Source organism: Drosophila albomicans, chromosome 2R (assembly GCF_009650485.2).
Source record: "Drosophila albomicans strain 15112-1751.03 chromosome 2R, ASM965048v2, whole genome shotgun sequence".
Taxonomy (NCBI): domain Eukaryota; kingdom Metazoa; phylum Arthropoda; class Insecta; order Diptera; family Drosophilidae; genus Drosophila; species Drosophila albomicans.
In genome coordinates, this window is record NC_047631.2 from 15900158 (window position 1) to 15919591 (window position 19434).

Here is a 19434-nt window from a genome sequence, read left to right on the forward strand (position 1 = left end):
TTTAGTTATTAATATGATTGTAAAATATTATTTTTTTCATTTTGCTGAAATGCAATGTATTGTTAAATTATTAAGATTTTTCGAGCATGGGTTTTTTTTTAAATAAGAAAGACCTTTAATAAAATAACCTTTAATTAGTTAAAAAAATAATGTTCCTAAGAATTCTCTGCAAAAAATGGATAGAGTTTCTGCAAGCGCTTCCTAATGTTGCTGCCACTGCAAAGAAAAAAATTTAAATTACAGATCTTAAAAGTTTAATTAGGAAACTTACTAGTTGGCTGTTGTGCTATCTATAATGATGCCGCCTAAGCCGCTGATTTTCTTAGGATAGAAAACGTAAGTATGGATAATATAGGCAAGCGCAAATGGAAAGATCACATCAGTAATGCCAAGGCGGTTTCTTTTGTCGGTCTTGTACTTGCCCCCAATAGTTCGACCAGTCTCAAGCAGAGCATAACTGAGAATAGTGAGCTTGGGAAAGCACAGGTAGCTGATGCCTCCAACAAATGCAGCCAGTACTCGCAGCTGTGTTTCGTTAATAGCTCGTTGTCCTCGCAGATAGCAAAGTATGCTCTTCAAATTGTACATTAAAGCAAGTAATCGAGTAAAGATTATCATGATTTACCCGATAAATGCCCGCATAGCAGCCAAGCCAAGCCATAGATTCCAGACGGAACTGTCTTAACTGCCAATGTCCGCTTTTGATGCAACCGAGCAAACCCTTAAAACTGTCCAATGCCAAGCCAATGAGCAAATACTTGCGCATTCCCTGCAGTATATACAATCCCAAATTGGAGGCATCAGTTGGTGGCACAGCCTCTGGGGTTAGAAACCAAAAGCCATTGTGCCAGCGACGCTCCTTACCCAGCAGAACGATGGCGCTGCAGACCATAAAGACCAAAGTTTGCAGTGTCAGCGAGGAAGCTAACAGTTTCGTCACAAAATTCCCACGTTGCAGCAAAAAACTTTCTATTAACTGAGCCAAAAATGAGCATAAATAACATTATTATGAAACAACTTTAATTACTTACGGACTGAAATATTCCCGTGTGCTCCACATTTTTAACGCGCTTCGGTAAATAGGCGGTCAAGAGGCCACCCAAGACGGAAGGTGCAAACACTAACGTGAAGTAGCGAAACTCACCTAGGAAATTACTGGCAAGATACAAGATGACTTTTAGATAAATCTGGAACGGTGCCTAAGCTGCCTCTTCAGCATCGATAAGATTCGTACGTGCTGTGCAATTTTGCTTAGTTTTATTAAAAATAAACATTTTAAATCGTTTAAAGATAGCTGCTTCTAAAGTCAAAGAACTCGAGACCATGGAGTATTTTTTCTGTATTCTTTAAAGTCGCACAAAAAATAAGCATTCGAAAGATATTGTATCTTTTGCCTTAATTATGTATCTCATATAACGAATAATACAAATGTGAGCATGTTAATGATATCTTTTGCACACCATAGCAGATACATTCATTGCTTTTTTATGTTTCTACATACCGCATCATGCAAATGAATGTAGCTATGAGGTAGCCATTCAACACTCCACCAGACACCAATTGGGTGAAGTACCAGGACGCGTCGTGGAGCAAATCCTCATGGAATCCACGCAATTTGCGACTCACCAGATGCAGGAGTGCCATTGGAAGATAGTATTTCATATTCGACAAGACAAAATGGAAAAGATTCTGCAGCATAGCACGCCGACAGCTGTGCGGATGAACCAGGTCATTGCAGCTGCACTTGCTGACGTGCTCCACAAAGTATTTGCTTAGACCGCCCATCAAAACACCACTAGATACTTTCGGGTGACTGTTTGGTGAAAAACTGTGGAGCAAACAACGAATTGCTAATTTATAATTTACATTTATTCTCAAATGCCAAATACATATTCAATTGCATTAATTATTTGCTCAATAATGTGAGGAGACTTTTAGTTTCAGACACTTAATCAACTTCCTCGACGGTGGGTCCGCCGCTACTGTTAGATTGCTTGCCCTTTGGCGTCTGGCCAGCGCCATGCAGCTTGGACATGATGGGACCACAGATACGCTGGCACTCTTTCATGTGATGTTCGTATTCGTCCTTCTCGGCCAGCGTATTACTGTCCAACCACGAGCTCTCTTTGGCGCAAGTGTCACGCACCTTGGAGCGATCGGCGTCGCTAAGAGCACCGGCTGGTGCTTCCTCGACAGCCTGTTTGCAGCCATAGATGTAACCCTCAAGAGTATTGCGCGCAACCACTCGCTCACGTTGCTGCTCATCCTCATCCTTGTACTTCTCAGCTTCGGACAACATGCGATCAATCTCCGCCTTGGACAGACGTCCCTTATCGTTGGTGATGGTAATCTTTTCCGACTTGCCAGTGCTACTATCCTTGGCGCTGACATTCAAAATGCCATCGGCATTCAGATCAAAGGTCACATCGATCTTGGGCACACCGCGTGGGGCTGGCGGAATGCCAGTTAAATTAAAAGTGCCCAGCAGATTGTTGTCCTTAGTCATGGCACGTTCGCCTTCGTACACTTGAATGGTGACCGCATTCTGATTGTCGCTGTACGTTGTGAACGTTTGCTGCTGCTTGCAGGGAATGCGAGAGTTGCGCTCCACTAGCTTGGTCATGACACCGCCTGCAGTCTCGATGCCCAACGACAATGGTGCCACATCGACCAGCAACAGATCCTGAATCTGGGAGCTGCCTACGCCAGTAAGGATAGCGGCCTGAACAGCTGCTCCATACGCCACCGCTTCATCGGGATTGATGGACAAGTTGAGTTGCTTTCCGCCAAAGAAGTCCTGCAGCAGACGCTGTATCTTAGGTATGCGCGTGGAGCCACCAACCAGAACCACATCGTGTATGGCCTTCTTCTCCATCTTGGCATCATTCAGAGCACGCTCCACCGGCTGCAGCGTTGACCGGAACAGATCCATGTTTAGCTCCTCGAAGCGAGCACGTGAAATCTTCGAATAGAAATCGATGCCTTCGTGTAGGGCATCAATCTCTAACGATGCCTCCGTGCTGGAAGAGAGTGTACGCTTGGCCCGTTCACATGCTGTGCGGAGTCGACGCAGAGCACGAACATTACTTGTAATGTTGCTCTTGTGCTTGCGCTTGAACTCCTCTACAAAGTGATTGACAAGACGATTGTCAAAGTCCTCGCCACCCAGATGTGTATCGCCGGCTGTGGCCTTCACCTCGAACAGCGAGCCCTCGTCAATGGTGAGTATGGACACATCAAAGGTGCCGCCACCCAAATCGAAGATCAACACATTACGCTCGCCTTTCAGATTCTTGTCCAGGCCATAGGCCAAAGCAGCTGCTGTCGGCTCATTGATAATGCGCAGCACATTTAGGCCAGCAATGGATCCGGCATCTTTGGTTGCCTGACGCTGCGAGTCATTGAAATAAGCTGGCACTGTGATGACGGCATCCTTCACCTTGGCCCCCAGATAAACCTCAGCAATCTCGCGCATTTTGGTCAGCACCATGGAGCTGACCTCTTCGGGAGCAAAACGTTTCGATTCCCCCTTGAACTCGACCTCAATTTTCGGCTTGCCACCATCGTTGATGACCTTGAAAGGCCAGTGCTTGAGATCCTCCTGTATCTTCTGGTCATCGTACTTGCGGCCAATTAAACGTTTCGCATCGAAAACCGTGTTCTTGGCATTCATCGCCACCTGCACAAGAGATGGTACATAAATATGTGAATAAGTGAATGAACAAAAATTCTATATTTAGATACCCAAACGGGTGGGGTGTTCCCATAAATATTCTGATGATGCATGCGCCTAACTATAAATATGGCTATATAGTCCAATTAAGAGCAAGACGTATGTATGCGTTTATTTTTGTATATCCATTTGCGTTTGTGTGCTCTTATTTGGTAATTACAACTACTACATTTGGAGTAGCATGTAATCCCCGATTGCTGACTCACCTGATTCTTTGCGGCGTCGCCAATCAGACGCTCAGTTTCGTTGAAGGCAACATATGATGGAGTTGTGCGATTGCCCTGATCGTTGGCTATGATCTCCACTTTGTTGTTCTGCCAGACACCCACACAGGAATATGTTGTGCCCAGATCGATGCCAATAGCCGGTGTTTTACCCATGTTGATGATGTTTGCCTTTATAATCCAACGGATATAATCCACTTGCTGCTGCTGTAGCTGCTTCTAGAGTCGATGCCAAACTAAACAGATCGCGCACACGACACTGTGATTTTATTGCTGCAACCTGCCTTGCACAGCTTTTGGCCAATTCTATAAAACGAGTCGACTGTATATTTTTATTTGCTTGTATTTTTCGCACGCCGACAATTTTGATTTTTGTTTTCGTATTTTTTTGGAGATTCTCGAGTTTGTTTCTAGAAAGTTTTGTTGTTGCTGACGTTTGGCGCATTGAGAAATTTAATTTGGCCAGAAATTGATGATGACTTGATTTGGCTGATAAAAATAGAAACGGCGTTCAAACAAATATATCCTTGGAATGTGTTATAATTGAACTTTAATTGTATACTGTATAGGTAAAGATTATGAGCTCAATTAGTGATTTATCGACTAGATTTATCATAGAACAATATCGAACTAATTGAGCTCTTCGTAATGGTACATAGACTTAGTAAGACTCAATTACTTCATAAAAGTTAATGATGTAGAATTAACATAAAAATACAAAATCAACGTTTGCCCTTCTTCTTCTTTTTTTGCCCATCTGGCCATGGAAAACCTCGAGATTTTAAGACATCCTGCAAGCATACTAGTTAAATTCGCTTTTATGAAATAATTTTTTTAACCTACTTGCACATTATGGCACACATAGTAAGCATTCTCCATGGCTGCATCATTGAAAATATCACATCCTATAGATTTTCCGACACCGCCTTTTTTCTTGCTTCCTCCCCCGCCGCCATCCTTTTTTTTCTTATCTTCTCCCTCACCACTGCCAGCATTGCTAGATGTCGAATCCTTGCTGTTACGTTTCTTTTTACTCTTGGGGGCCATTAAAATTTCAAATTGTCACTAATTCAATTTCAATGCTGCCATATCGATTAAATACCGCCTAACTGCAGACAACCGCTGCCTGGCAACGCTCTCCCATCTCCTTCCGAGTAGAATTGTAAAAAGTATCGTTTGAACAAGTATTGTACTGTTGCACGCCCGCGCAGCTGGATTACAGCTGGTTTGTATTATTTTAAACAGGTTTAAATGTTCATAAAACGACAAATGCGGAAATGTTAATTTGGCTAACATTTTATCCAAATTCAAATACTGTTCTTGGCTTTAGAAATGCACGCCCAAAGTGGTAAGTAAACAAGGATAATACTTGAACTTCAATAGGAATTGTTATTGCATTTATTTTGCAGCACTCGATACTCTTGAGATAGTCAATTACCAGACAACCAAATACACACTTGCGGAGCATTGGCCACAAGAGGAGGCGAATAAAGATGATGATGCTAAACTTGAGGAAAGTCTACTGAAATTCGGCAATGGTGATGAAGAGCCATCCAATAGCAGAAAGCAAACACTGTTTGAAGGCGCGTTCTGCAGACGCAGCTTCGATGGACGTAGCGGCTATTGCATCTTAGCGTATCAGTGTCTGCACGTCATACGGGAATATCGTGTGCACGGCACTCGCATTGATATCTGCACGCATCGCAACAACTTGCCGGTCATTTGTTGCCCACTGGCTGACAAGCATGTCGAAGCACAGCGCATTAGTGCCACAAGTGAGTAGAGGTCAGTAACTTAACGTGAACAATGTTAATGCCGACATTTAATTTAGAATGCCAGGAGTACAATAGTGCAGCGAGAAGTTTGCGCCTTAGTGATACGAATCGCATCTTTTCCGGCAAACAATGCGTTCCCAGCGTTCCATTGATTGTAGGCGGAACTGTAACGCATCAGGCGCTATTTCCCCACATGACGGCTCTCGGTTGGACCCAGGCTGATAACGACATCAAATGGGGCTGCGGCGGCACACTGATCAGTGAACTGTATGTGCTAACGGCGGCACATTGCGCAACATCGGGTAGGTGAGTTGCAACGCCTTTTAAAATTGTCAACTAACATATATGTATCATTTTGTCATGTTCACAGCAAACCACCGGACATGGTGCGACTGGGCGCACAACAATTGAACGTTACCAGTCCGTGGCAACAGGACATTAAAATTCTCATCATCATACTGCATCCAAAATATCGTTCATCATCCTACTACCATGACATAGCACTACTTAAGCTTACCAAGCGTGTCAAGTTGTCGGAGCGAGTGCGTCCCGCATGTCTGTGGCAAGTGCCGGATCTGCACATCAAACTGGTAGTGGCCACGGGTTGGGGACGCACCGAGTTTCTGGGTGCTAAGTCGAATGCTTTGCGTCAGGTGAATTTAGATATGATTAAGCAGCAGCGTTGCAAGCAAATCTATCGCAAGGAACGACGTCTCCCAAATGGCATCATTGATTCTCAGTTCTGTGCTGGATATTTGACCGGTGGTAAGGACACGTGTCAGGGCGACTCTGGCGGACCGTTGCATGCGGTGTTGCCCGAGAACAACTGTGTGGCATTCGTCGTGGGGATAACATCGTTTGGAAAATTCTGTGCGGCGCCAAATGCGCCAGGTGTTTACACCAAGCTGTACTCGTATTTGGATTGGGTTGGAAGATTGTATTTAAAAAGCATTAACATCTAGCGTACAACAACTGTGATCTGACCTCGCATTGATAATGTCTAATAATAAACGATTTCTACTGTACAAGTAAGTATTTTGTGAAACAAATAACATATTCTTTAAACTAGCATAAGCATATTCCTATGGCACAATATTCCATGGTGTGTAGGTGCCCACTTCTGGCATCTTAAGCTGCAAATATTAAAAGCACTTAGTTAGAGTATTTATGATCATCTAAATATAATTACCATTTTGGTGAATTTATCCTGACAAGCCATGCGTATGCGTGCGGAGGTTGCAGGAGCCTCCAGTTCATAGTGTGCGCTTAAATTCTGCTCCGCTCGAGCTGCTGCAATTGCCTCCTTGATAGCAAAGAATACGGAGCAACCAATGAAAAGCGGAGGTTCACCAACAGCCTGACAAGTAAAACAATGAAAAATTATATAGACTTAAGACTAGTTTACTTAATTGCTGTACTTACCTTTGAGGAGTAAACGGCACGTGGGTTTGGCGCATTGGTCAGCAGACTGACATTAAATTCGCCGGGTATATCGGCAAAACCGGGCAACTTATACATTCCAGGACCGCGGGAGTAAAGCATGCCTTGTGGCGAATACATCAGTTCTTCCAGTGTGAACAGTCCATAGCCCTGCATAAAGGCGCCCTCAATCTGACCAATATCAATGGCTGGATTAATGCTGGAACCAATATCCATTACAATATCAGTGCTAATCACTTGATGGTCACCAGTCAAGCAGTCGATTTCCACCACTGAGATACCCACGCCATTCGTAAAGTAATTGTAGGTGCGTGCGTTTGGATTTGTCTCTGGATGATAGCCAATGTTGGGAATGGCGTAGAAACCAGTTGCCGAGAGGCTGACACGATCGAAATATGCCTTGTTGATCCACTCCTTCCAGGTGCCCGTTGGTAACGCCTCCTTTATGGGAACCAAGCGTTTGTTGATCTTCTCACAAGCATCCAACACTGCCATGCCATTCAAATCGGATCCCACACTGGCAGCTGTTGGTGACGTATTTGGTACTTTATCTGTGGCTGTTTCGGAGATGTGTATCAGCTCAATGGGAATGCCCAAAGCACGCGCCGCACACTGAATCATTTTGGTGTTCAAGCCTTGTCCGATTTCAACGCCACCATGGGACAACAACACCGAACCATCACCATAGATATTAATCAAAGCACCCGCTTGATTCAAATGCATCACACCGAATGCGACACCAAACTTGGTGGGCACCAAAGCGATGCCACGCTTGCGCCAGCGATGCTCTGCATTAAAACGCTGAATCTCTTCGTGCTTCTGGTGATAATGCGACTGCATAATGCAATCCTGGAAGCAACGTTCAATGGGAAAACGTTCCAGCTGCTGATTGTAGTGCGTGTAGTCGCCGGTTTTATAGAAATTCAAACGCATCACATCCAAAACATCTCTTCCCACAACACGGGCCACATCTCGAATGATGTGTTCACCAGCAAACATGCCCTGGGGACCACCAAATCCACGGAAGGCGGTATTTGAAGGCAGATTCGTCTTGCACACCCAACCACCAACGCGTACATTAGGAATACGATAGCAGTTCTCAAAGTGGCACATGGCACGCTCTAGAACCTGATATAAAGGCAAGGAAATTAATAAAAGACTGCTATAATTAAGACATAAACTATTACCGAAAAGGATAAATCCATGGACCACCCTGCATTGTTGTAGCATTCAATATCGCAGGCAGTGATGAGACCCTCGTTGCTGAATCCCACCTTGTACTTGAAAAGGAAGGGATGACGGGTACCAGTGATCAGCATGTCTTCATCACGATCGAGCATACAGCGCACGGGACGACGCAGCCGATAGGCAGCCAGAGCCACAGGCAAAGCTACCGAGATGCCTCGCGATTCCTTTCCACCAAAACCACCACCAAGTCGCTTGGCACGACACACAATGCGATGCGCAGGCACAGAGATCACATGCGAGACCAATTTTTGCACTTCGGACGGATGCTGTGTGGAGCAAAATAGCTCCAGCTCATCGCTATCGCGAGGTACAGCGACCGCTGCGTGGGTCTCCAGATAGAAATGTTCCTGGCCACCCATTCGACAACTGCCCTCGTACACGTGATCCGCCTCCTCAAGCGCCTTCTCGACATCACCCTTGTTAATGTAACGTGGATAGTCGGGAAAGTAGGATTTGTGCTCGATGGCCTGTTCGATAGTGACAATAACTGGTGTGCGCTCCTCGTACTCCACGCGCACCAAGCGAGCAGCCCGTTGAGCCAACGTCTGATTGTCAGCAGCAATGGCACCAATAATCTGTCCAATGCAATGCACTTCGCCAGCAGCAAAGACGTGCTCGTCGTGAAACACTGGACCCACCTCGTTCTCATGCTCTGTGATGTCCTTGGCACTGAAGAAGTAGTGTACGCCCTCCAAAGCTAGTGCTTCGCTGGCATCTACCTTAGTCAATTTGGCTTTTGCCTTGGTGCTGAGCACAAAGCCCAAGTAGAGTTCGCCATCCATGCGTGGAATGTCATCGGTATAAATGGCCTCTCCAGTTGCCTGTTTCAGTGCAGCAGCATGGACTTTTGGCTTACCAACTGGATCGTAGCTCGGCTGATCGCTGGACACACGCTCGAACAGTTGAGCGCTGCGTAGTGCAGGCGTATGGAATCCATCGGCACCACTGATTTCATCCTTGGGCACCGCATTGGGTGGCATAATGCCAGTGTCGCACAATTTGCGGCTAATGGACAAATAAGATTTGAAGAACAAGCTGACCACCAAGGCGCGTCGATAGGCAATCATACCACCGGGCGCCGAGGCAGCCAATGGCAACTCCTCACATAAACTTTCGGACACACGCTCGACGAGCTCTTGATTCCATCGCTGCCCAACCATTAGCTCCGAGGATTTGGGTGCCAGCACAGTTGTGGGCGCCATGCCACCAAAGGCCATATGGATGCGCTGCACCACATTCGAACCCGGCTCAAAATGCACATTAATGGCAGCATTGACGATGGCAATGTCATCGTCACGTCGACGTGCCTGCTTAAAGGCTACAAAATGCTGATCGGGTGTCGTCTTCTGAAAGTGTATGCCCAACAGTATCTCTTCTGGTTTGAGCACATTACGGCGATAGCCCGTAAAGAAGCCACTGCCCATGTGAACCGAGCGTCGGCCACCATCAAGACTGGCGACTTCCAATCTGGCTCCCGCTGCAGTTAGCACCGGGTTCATGTCGGAGATGGGACTGCCAGTCATAATATTGCCACCAAGACAGGCCACATTCCTAATCTGTTTGCCAGCAAAGTAGTGCAGCATGTCCACTGTGCACTGGAAGAAGCGGGTCTGCTCCTCGGGCAGCTCCTCGATACGTCGACGCAGATAAGCATCAATCTCCATCAGACTCACAGCGGCTCCAAAGTAAACGCTCTCGTCAGTTTCACGCAGCTCCAGCAATTCGGGCACTTTGATGGGATTGATGAGCACGGGATAGAGAAAGTGCTTAAACTTCACCTCCACGCCCACCTCGGTGTTGCCCACAATCAGTTTGGCAGCCGGATATTGTGACTTCAGCTGTAACAGTTCCTGCAGCTTCGTTGGTCGATACCAAGACACGCGATCCGAATGAAAATTGAGACTTTCCTCATCATAGGATTTATTCAGTTGCAATTCCGGAGGAAAGATGGGTTCTTGGCTAGGATCAAAGGGCTGAAACTCGCTGCGTTCAAAGAGTTTGTCATCAGTTTCAGCTTCGTTTTCAGCTCCACAACCATTGCCATTCACGCGACAACACTTGTCACCCATGCCGCAAGCGAATTCCTTGGTGAACGTCTTGTAGCCCTCCAGGATAGGACGATAGCCGGTGCAGCGACACAAATTCCCTTGAAATGCCACCTCCAGATCACGCATCGATGGTTGTGCTGCATTCCGCAGCAATGCATACATGGACATCACTATGCCTGGGGTGCAGAAGCCACACTGCGAGCCGTGTGCTTTGGCTAGACGTTCCTGCGCCGGATGCAGACGCGTTCTCGTGCTTCCAATGCCCTCCACCGTGGTCACGGCGCAACCATGCATGGCACATACTGGGGTTAGACAAGCATTAACTGCCAAATGCTTAATCTTATTTCTGTCACGATCTAAGCGAGAGATCATCACCGTGCATGCACCGCATCCTCCCTCGCCACAGCCCAATTTGGTACCACATAAACGCAGTTTGTCACGCAGGTAGGTAAGCAGTGTACATTCCGGATCGGGCTTGTCATCAGTCACCTGCAATTCACACAAAATTTGAGTAGAAGACAAAATAAATTAATTAGAATATTAAATCCTCTCACTCTCCGAGATAGATTGTTTCAATGAAAGATCAAAACCATGTTTAAATATATTTAGAAAAATTGTGGGAAAACTTTGTTAACTCCTAAAATTCCACCATCTCTAAAATCTCTTTGTTGTTGAACGCAGCAATCCGAATTTCAAATTTAACAAGTAAGAAAGTTACAGTCGAGTGTACTCGACTGTGAGATACCCACTACCCCATATTGTGCCATAGACGGCACAATATACCAAATTGTCAGCCAAAGCAACTAAGACCCCTAGTAAGTAGGCGTTTTTGGCCATACAAAAGTTTTTCTTTAATAACTTCGACATTTTTACCTGATCGCAAACAAATTTTCAGGAATCATAACTACTATAGTAATTATTGTATATACCAAAATTCGGAAAAAAACTATAGCTCTATCTCTTATAGTCTCTGAGATCCAGTGTTTCATACGGACAGACGGACATACAAAAAAAATTTGTAAAACATATGTATGTATCTCGTTTTGCGGTGTACGACAGCGATAGATCCTAATCCCGAATAGAGACATAACATACATAAGTCTGTGTGTACAGTAATTTCGAATATTTTCGTATAGTTTATTGCCAGAGTTGTAATTTATTTGTTACATTCGTCTTAGTTGCGATCAGGAAAATACAGACTCAATAAAATGTCCAAGCAAAATGCAATAATATTCTCTAACGCCGCAAACCGGGTAAAAAGACATATTTATGTACATAGTATGTTAAGAGATAAACTAACATTTGATCGATCTTTTCAGAACTCAACTACTGCTAGACTCGACTGCTATGTAGATCTGTACAAAACTACTTACATATATAAAGTTTTATGATATCTGTCTGTGTTTTTTTTTATCGTGTCACATATTTATTGACTAATTTATGAAACTCTCTGAGAGGGTATAATAAAAACAGTTATTTGGTTGCGTTTTGTTGGACTAGTTTTCCATCCCTGGCTATGTAACCCGTTATCTGCTATTATCGGAGGCGGTACTAGCAAAAACAAGACTACTTGATTGCAATTCTGTTTACTTGATTATTATAGTTCCACACAAGCACACACATACATACATATGTATGTAAATAAAAAAGATTGGGCGTATGCGTTTTAGTAAGGCTCGTTCACCATGCATCAGCAACATTGTAAACAAATACCGAAATATAAAAGAAAAGTTTTTTTATTTTATTGAGTAAAGTATAAAGTAGATATTCTTTTGAGAGAATTACTCTCATTATTCTTTTTATCTGGAAAGAAGTGATAAAAATTGTAGTTAATATCTAAAAATTTCTCATTATCTTTATGACTGCATGAAGTGTGAGGAATTGCAGTAGTTCACAAACATATTTAAAATGCAAATAAACCAGATATACGATGGACTTTAGACAATCCCCTCAAATGAAATAAATAAAAGACTTTCCCTGTTTGTAAACCTAACATAAAGTTCTTAGTCAAAAGAAACTTATACAGTTCTTTATCATCATCATTATCTTTATTATCACTGAAACGCACGCAATAGCAGCGGTAGTTATCAGAGCATTATGAAAATAGTTGATGTTTTGCGACGTAGCCCCCCCAGTAACAATGACCCAATATTGTGGGTCAATTGTTATCAGCACCACAAGCGCAATTAATTTATTCTGAATAGCGTGAGCTTTGCTCAATTGAACGAGAATCGAGAGTTTATTGCTGCCATTTACAAAAAGTAGACTGGGAGACAAATATATGTTAACTGCAGTAGTCTTTATATAGACTATTATTTTAATCAAATGCAGTCGAGTTGATAGTGAATATATAGCACATGTAAAACAAAATTGAACATCCATCAGAATTGCAAGAATTTTATTTAAATTTATAAACATTCCTCTCGTTTGATATTCGGATAAGCCCAGAGGAAACTCTCTTTTTTACTGTTACCTTTTTTAAGACAAAGACTTACACATGCGGTCGGTTTAATGCCCCTAATAAAATGTGAAGTCAAAGATTTTATTTTATTATGTTCCTGCTTTGCTTCACATCTTATTAACGTTCTTTTTTTTTTTAATTAGTTTCACCAACTTATTTATAACTTTTTTGCGTTATGTCACAACCACGTGAAAAATATAATTTGTTTTTGATTCTAAAAAAGATCTCACTGCAACTAAATGATCCCTGACTTAACGCACGCCTATGGATTGCAGTTACTGTTTTGAATCGTTTGAAATTCACTTCTCTAAAAACGGGTTTACCTTTTTCCCATTCACAAAGAATACTAAAACTGATGTAGCCGCTTCGGTTTTCGACATCTCCCGTTGATATTTAAAATTGTTTACTTTCAAATTAGAATATTTTTCGTATTTGTTAAGTGCGTTGACAGCGATACTTATAGGCTAAAATTAAATAAAAAAACGAACTGCCTCGGCAATATGCGCACTCGTAAATACAACCGCCACGTTCAAGTCACGAAATCGTTCTGACGCGAGTACGAAACATTTCTGAGATTAGAGCCCTTGCTGTAGTATGTAGGTAGATTGAAACGAGTCTTCTGTGCCTCAAGGCAGTTCATTGATATTGAGAGCACAATATATACGAACTCGTATAACAAAGTCGTACGATTATCAGTTAAAAAAATGCAGTTAAATTAAAAATAATTAAACAAATAAATTATTATCAATTGCAGTAGTCGTTAACAACTTTTCTTATCTGACCAATAAATGTTTAGTAATTTTTGAAACTTTGACAAATATGTTTTTTTAATTCTTAAATATATATACAAAACATTACTTTTATTTATATATTGTTTGCTTATTAGTACTTGACAAAGTATTTCAACTACAAATAAAAATGTGTCAATTTAAACTTAAATCTGAAATATGATAAAGCTGCTTACACTTTATCTTTAGAATCAGCTCCAATACAGCTCATATAGATTTATATAAACCAGGACAGAGCTTTAAGTGGCATACTTAAGTGTACTAGGTATATGTTGGATATTTACATCACAAATAAACAGCTACTTTGCCTTCGTAACATGTATACATGGGGGCTTGGTCAGTGCTACGCCGTTTTAAGATCCAATTCACGTTCTACCTCTGTACCTTCATACTGAGCTTGACGTCGCATTGCCTCTCTCAGTTGTTGTTGCTCAAAGCGGCGTAATGACCATTGATATCTGTAAACAATCACAAAATAACGTATAATAGTGCCAAATGAAAACAGTTTATTACCCAAAACTAACCTGCAGGCCATCCAATATACAATTGTACCACAAAAGAAGCTCCCAAATCCAACGTGGGTTGCTAAATGTGGCCGGGAAGTGCCCAAGAATGTCAACACACCGATGCCCATTCCACCGCTGATGCCATAAAGAAAACTGTTACGAAAGCATGGAATCTGAGAAACATCGCGACCAAATATGAAGAAACTCTGCGGGACATTTAATGAAACACAATTGAATTAATTCCACAAGCACAACAAAATCTACAACAATTACCTTGTTAGGATCCTCTGCTTCATCCGCCATGGTTTTAATAAATCAAACTAATTTAAATTCGCCGAGTAGTAAATTTACCCAACGCGGTGAGGAAAACAGCTGTTTATCAACAATGTTGCCCTACCACTTAAAGAAATAATAAATATTAGTGTTTATCGACAAGTTTATCGTGTAGGTTATAAAATTGACATTATTTGATTTAAGAATAGTATTTTAACATAACGAAAAAAAGAGTCTTATGATTACAAATATTTTTGTTAAACAGAACATTTTTGTTTCATCTGCGAATCCACACAAATACATTTTCTTTCGGGAGTACCATCAATAAATCCCAATATGATTATTATTTTGCTGCACTTTTTCCCATGTAATTGAGCAACACTGGTTGACGCTAGCAAGAACAAGAGAAAGCTCTATCTCAGTTTGCCACAATCACAATTTCATTCTTTAGTTTTTTGGGTTTGATTTAAACAAAAACAAAATATATAACCAACGGAAAAACACTAACAAAACACTATACCCTATAGCTAAAAGTTTGTAATGTCAATTAAAAGTCTGTGAGTCCGCAGTGCACACGCAAAATTAAGACTTTCAGGTAAGCCTGCTACAATTATTATGGTATGTATTACGATACATATGTATGCATGTGTGCGTAAGTTTGTGTATGCGCATATGAAGCACTTGTGTAAGTAGCTGACGAAAGCAAAACATATTTATATTGTGGGTGAATACTGATAACTATCTGAATACTTGCGCGAATAATTTCTTATGATTTATTGAATATTGTGCTCATTTGTGAACATACCTGTCATTGATTTTATAATCAAGAGCTATGTACACGTACGCAGAATACATCTTTGAAATTTTAAGTTCGTGATAGGAGGAGGTAGACTTGAATTATCTATTGGTACCGCTAATCACTCTCTCGCTCTCTCTTTCCCTCATTAATTTTTGGTATTGTTTTACCTTACAGTTATTCTCAGAACACGGAGCTCGCTCGAACTGATGTCAGCCCGACGTACAGTCACATAATACATACATACGACACCCTCTTATGTATGTAAATACGTACAACCAAATAAAACCGAATTTCAACCCGTAACCGATTCTTCCAAAATAGCAGCTGTGCACACACAAAACGCACACATACAAACAACACGTATACCAAATTACCATCTACAACTGCAGTATAAAACAGTAAGAAAATACGTAACATCCACCGATAGTGCACAATAGTAATGGATTTATCAGCTTCATCCTCGAATAATTCGTTGTTGCAAACCCCTGATCCGAAGAACAAATCATCCTTTATTGGCGACGGTACATTATATGACAGTGCATTGGATCATCAACTATCCACAACGGCATTTAAATCGTGTAACGGTAAGCATACAAAATTATTAACAATCAGCCAGCCGTGCGGCTTTATTCGAAAGCTTGAGCTTAAGCATATCTCTAGCTATAAAATCCCAAAATTAGAATAATATATAGTAAGGATAATAAAATGTCTAAGCATCAACCCGATGCTACAAATATTGTTAAGCACCCAACAGATATGGATAAACTAGACATGCTAAAAAGTCAACACGCTCGTCACGTAAATCATTTAAACACACTAAAGATGCAAATTGCTGCACTTCGTATTGAGACCGATCATTTGGAGCAATATCAAAAAAAATTCCAAGAGCAGATTCTAGCCAAAAGACAATTTCAAAAAGATCTAAAGTCTTTACTCTTAGAATCTTCTAAGAATGCGCTTAATGAACCAAATTTGCAGTCATTTCCACGAAAATTCCTAACACATATTTTTGCTGTGTTCATTGGTGATCATAAATTTATGAAAAGCTGTTTTCAAGCTGATAACCTTTTCGAGATGGAAGTACAGGAATTATTTATGAAGGAATATCAATCACAGAAACATAACCACAAAGCAAAAATTGACCAAAAGCTGGAACGCACGCGAAAGCATCTTGCGGAAAAATATGAAGCCAAGTTGGATGACCTGGAAGAAAAACATAAATCCAATTTGGTGATCTTAAAGCAGAAATGTTACGAATTGCTTCAACAGTTCTTAGTAAATAACTGCAAGGATGAGAATCATATACCATACTTGAACGAGCTGAAAGCTTTGTATTTGCAAAAAACTCAGCACCTATAATTTTTTGTTATTTTATATTTTTTATGTTTATTAAATGCATTTCAATCTTTATATTCATATCTTTTTCCTAATTTATACAGAAAGCCTCATCGCTGATATGAATCAGAGCTCAGAACATTCAAAATTCGCACAAAAAATGTCAGATGCCGAGGATTATTCGAATGGCAACGGCAGCGAAACTGATGCATCTCTTAATTCCTATGCTCCTCTGGCACAAACAAATAATACAGCAGCGATTAACGCCAGCATGTTGTTGATACAATCCGAGAGCACTGATACGAATACCTCGCAGGAGGAAGTGGACCCAAAGTCTCAGCTGGCCAACAAGACAATATTTAAGACCGATAATCCCAATTTGTCAATTATAGAAATTAACGAAAACTCTATTAAAGTGGAAGACCTGGAGAAAAAGGTTGTACTGATCGAAAGTCTCTCAAGTGAAGATAACGATGAGGCAGTCGAAAAAGTGAAGAATATACTCAGAAAATCACCCAATAAAGCTGTGGATAATACTGTGGATAAACGTCGACGCAAGGCAGAATCTCTTCTGCAAACTAGCAAGCAAAAACTGGATATATCTATAGCCGAAGCATCCGCAGCAGCCGATGGTGGCAACGAGACAAATTTGCAGCTAGCGGAGACCGCACCAGTTAGCGATCACCCACAAACCAAACGCGAGATTGTCATCTATGATACTCTGGAGGAATTTGATCAAAATTTGCCATCGACTGTTACACTATTGAATACCCCGTTTGGCAGCAAGGTCTACCTTGTGGGCACGGCACACTTCAGTGAGGAATCACAAGATGATGTGTCTTTTGTAAGTGGAAATATTAATATAAAAAAATAGTTGAGTATTTACTAATCACTTTTAAATATATAGGTCATTCGCAATGTCCGTCCAGATGTGGTCATGGTTGAGCTATGTCCATCGCGTGTACACATATTGAAACTTGATGAGAAAACACTGCTGGAGGAGGCAAAGAACATCAACATACCCAAGGTAACTACGAAAACATATTTATTAATCTCGAAACAACTTTCATATCAAGTATTTGCATTATAGATACGCGGCATAATTCAGACTCATGGCTATATCAATGGCATCTTCTTCATTTTGCTATTACAAATGAGTGCTCAGATTGCCAAGGACCTGGGCATGGCACCTGGTGGTGAATTTCGACGCGCCTTCGAGGAAATACACAAGTTGCCGGGCTGTATTCTGCATCTCGGTGATCGTCCAATACGCATCACACTATATCGTGCTCTGCGCGCTTTATCCTTGTGGCAGACCATGAAGTTGGTCTGGCGTTTGACATTTACGGATAGCATTAGCATCGAGGAGGTAGAAGAATGCAAGCAGCGTGACTTGTTGGAGAAACTTATGCAAGAAATGGCCGGCGAATTTCCTGCGTTTTCCGATGTGTTTGTGCGTGAACGTGATCTATATTTGTGTCATTCTCTGCAACTGGCAGCTCTGCCGCAAGCTGCACCTGGCGCCCATCAGGTCCGTCCCGTACGTGTTGTTGGCGTTGTAGGCATTGGTCATGCCAACGGCATTGCAAAAATGTGGGGCGAAGTAGATCCCGAAAAGATTCCAGCCATACTCGAAATACCACAAGCGAGCCTTGGCCAACGGGTCTGCAAGAACACCTTCAAGTACGGTCTCATTGGTCTCGGTCTTTTTGGCGTCTTTCGTATTATGAGGCCACGGCTGACGCGATTCTTTTAAGTTGATCGTGGACCATGTTTTCAATGTTGTTGATTTTATTCTCGTTTTTAAGTAAAACGCCCACACAATTCGGTGGGTATTGACATATTATAAGTATTGTACGAACTTGATGCTTTTGATAAAACCTGTTTACACACAACACACAAGTGTACAAAAAAACAAGATACAAAACAAAAACAAAAGAAAGAAGAAAAGACATTTCAACATATTCCTGGTTTTAAAAACCCAATACAATACTACTGAAAAGTACAGACATACAAATATACATTTAGATACTTGGGTCTCGACTCATATTCTATTGCATACGGACTTGATTAATATTGCTGTCCTGTCCCTGCATAGTTGTTAGAACTGACACTACATTTATACACAATCACACACAGATCCCCGCAAATAATTAGTCATGTGTTTTTGACCAGTTAGTTAGGCGCCCGAATTGTATGCACATGGTTTCGCGACAAGCTTAATTCTAGCTCAAAAATAAACTTCAATTGTTACTTGTATAGTGTATAACTTTAGCATAACTCTAAATGTGAATGTGCCCCGTGCAGCAGATCCAATACTTTATCTTCAACTCGACTCTCATGTATGTAACTGTTGTTCATTCCGTAGAAAACAAAACTAAAATTTAGATAGTATCGTTTAAAATTAAGTGAAAACGTGATGGACCTTCGACATTGGAAGAATGGCCGTGTGTTAAATGTTACATATTATATTGAGGAATTTTACAATAAAACTAAAAACAAAAAAGAAATCTACCTACACAATACTTTATTAAAAGATTTTAATTGTAAACGCAAAAACTGTATTACAAATACAAGCAAATTGTCTTGACGCTGTGTAGTTTGTGCTAATTTAGAACTGGTGTTATGTAGCATTTAAAATAGTATTCCACCCGAAAGAAACCTTTGTGTATAACTGACTCAAATAAAAGTTTACATACCTAAAAATACGTTTTTTTTCACTGGAAATGTTGGGAAATGGATTTTCAATTGGACTCAAACGCAAAATTTCACGGGAACCCCTTGTCAAGCACCTAATTTATATT

General features: G+C 41.5%; 8 protein-coding genes across 10 annotated transcripts; 3 read left to right on the plus strand and 5 right to left on the minus strand.

Annotated features, from left to right (window-relative positions):
- Positions 1-82: 82 nt before the first annotated feature.
- LOC117573956 (uncharacterized) lies at positions 83-1807 on the minus strand. Its single transcript, XM_034257495.2, has 5 exons — positions 1502-1807; positions 1032-1155; positions 626-976; positions 272-573; positions 83-216 (listed from the first exon to the last, which is right to left on the minus strand). The coding sequence occupies exons 1-5, from the start codon at positions 1783-1785 to the stop codon at positions 156-158; spliced, it is 1122 nt and encodes a 373-aa protein (XP_034113386.1). The 5' UTR covers positions 1786-1807; the 3' UTR covers positions 83-155.
- A 44-nt stretch (positions 1808-1851) lies between these two features.
- Positions 1852-4365, minus strand: LOC117573950 (heat shock 70 kDa protein cognate 2). Its single transcript, XM_034257476.2, has 2 exons — positions 3940-4365; positions 1852-3679 (listed from the first exon to the last, which is right to left on the minus strand). Exons 1-2 carry the CDS (start codon positions 4111-4113, stop codon positions 1949-1951), a joined length of 1905 nt encoding a protein of 634 aa, XP_034113367.1. The 5' UTR covers positions 4114-4365; the 3' UTR covers positions 1852-1948.
- Positions 4310-5052, minus strand: LOC117573960 (small lysine-rich protein 1). Of its 2 annotated transcripts, XM_034257499.2 has the most exons (3): positions 4801-5052; positions 4637-4748; positions 4310-4446 (listed from the first exon to the last, which is right to left on the minus strand). In XM_034257499.2, exons 1-2 carry the CDS (start codon positions 5002-5004, stop codon positions 4680-4682), a joined length of 273 nt encoding a protein of 90 aa, XP_034113390.1. In that variant the 5' UTR covers positions 5005-5052; the 3' UTR covers positions 4310-4446; positions 4637-4679. The 2 variants fall into 2 exon arrangements, with proteins under 2 accessions (XP_034113390.1, XP_034113389.1); XM_034257498.2 differs by lacking the exon at positions 4310-4446 and having other exon boundaries at positions 4472-4748.
- Positions 5053-5189: 137 nt separating this feature from the next.
- On the plus strand, positions 5190-15552 carry LOC117573955 (serine protease snake). Of its 2 annotated transcripts, XM_034257494.2 has the most exons (5): positions 5190-5305; positions 5367-5732; positions 5789-6038; positions 6103-6760; positions 15470-15552. In XM_034257494.2, exons 1-4 carry the CDS (start codon positions 5290-5292, stop codon positions 6692-6694), a joined length of 1224 nt encoding a protein of 407 aa, XP_034113385.2. In that variant the 5' UTR covers positions 5190-5289; the 3' UTR covers positions 6695-6760; positions 15470-15552. The 2 variants fall into 2 exon arrangements, with proteins under 2 accessions (XP_034113385.2, XP_051862642.1); XM_052006682.1 differs by lacking the exon at positions 15470-15552 and having other exon boundaries at positions 5789-6034; positions 6103-6283.
- LOC117573949 (xanthine dehydrogenase) lies at positions 6655-13465 on the minus strand. The gene is made up of 5 exons (XM_034257475.2): positions 13253-13465; positions 8360-10957; positions 7155-8300; positions 6922-7089; positions 6655-6865 (listed from the first exon to the last, which is right to left on the minus strand). The coding sequence occupies exons 1-5, from the start codon at positions 13307-13309 to the stop codon at positions 6815-6817; spliced, it is 4020 nt and encodes a 1339-aa protein (XP_034113366.1). The 5' UTR covers positions 13310-13465; the 3' UTR covers positions 6655-6814.
- Positions 13786-14930, minus strand: LOC117573959 (cytochrome c oxidase assembly protein COX20, mitochondrial). The gene is made up of 4 exons (XM_034257497.2): positions 14816-14930; positions 14497-14622; positions 14242-14429; positions 13786-14175 (listed from the first exon to the last, which is right to left on the minus strand). Exons 2-4 carry the CDS (start codon positions 14524-14526, stop codon positions 14061-14063), a joined length of 333 nt encoding a protein of 110 aa, XP_034113388.1. The 5' UTR covers positions 14527-14622; positions 14816-14930; the 3' UTR covers positions 13786-14060.
- Positions 15553-15687: 135 nt separating the features above from the next.
- Positions 15688-19326, plus strand: LOC117573951 (traB domain-containing protein). Its single transcript, XM_034257477.2, has 4 exons — positions 15688-15879; positions 16735-17474; positions 17538-17657; positions 17721-19326. Exons 1-4 carry the CDS (start codon positions 15735-15737, stop codon positions 18384-18386), a joined length of 1671 nt encoding a protein of 556 aa, XP_034113368.2. The 5' UTR covers positions 15688-15734; the 3' UTR covers positions 18387-19326.
- On the plus strand, positions 15976-16705 carry LOC117573957 (uncharacterized). The gene has a single exon (XM_034257496.2). It carries the CDS (start codon positions 16001-16003, stop codon positions 16652-16654), a length of 654 nt encoding a protein of 217 aa, XP_034113387.2. The 5' UTR covers positions 15976-16000; the 3' UTR covers positions 16655-16705.
- Positions 19327-19434: the final 108 nt, after the last annotated feature.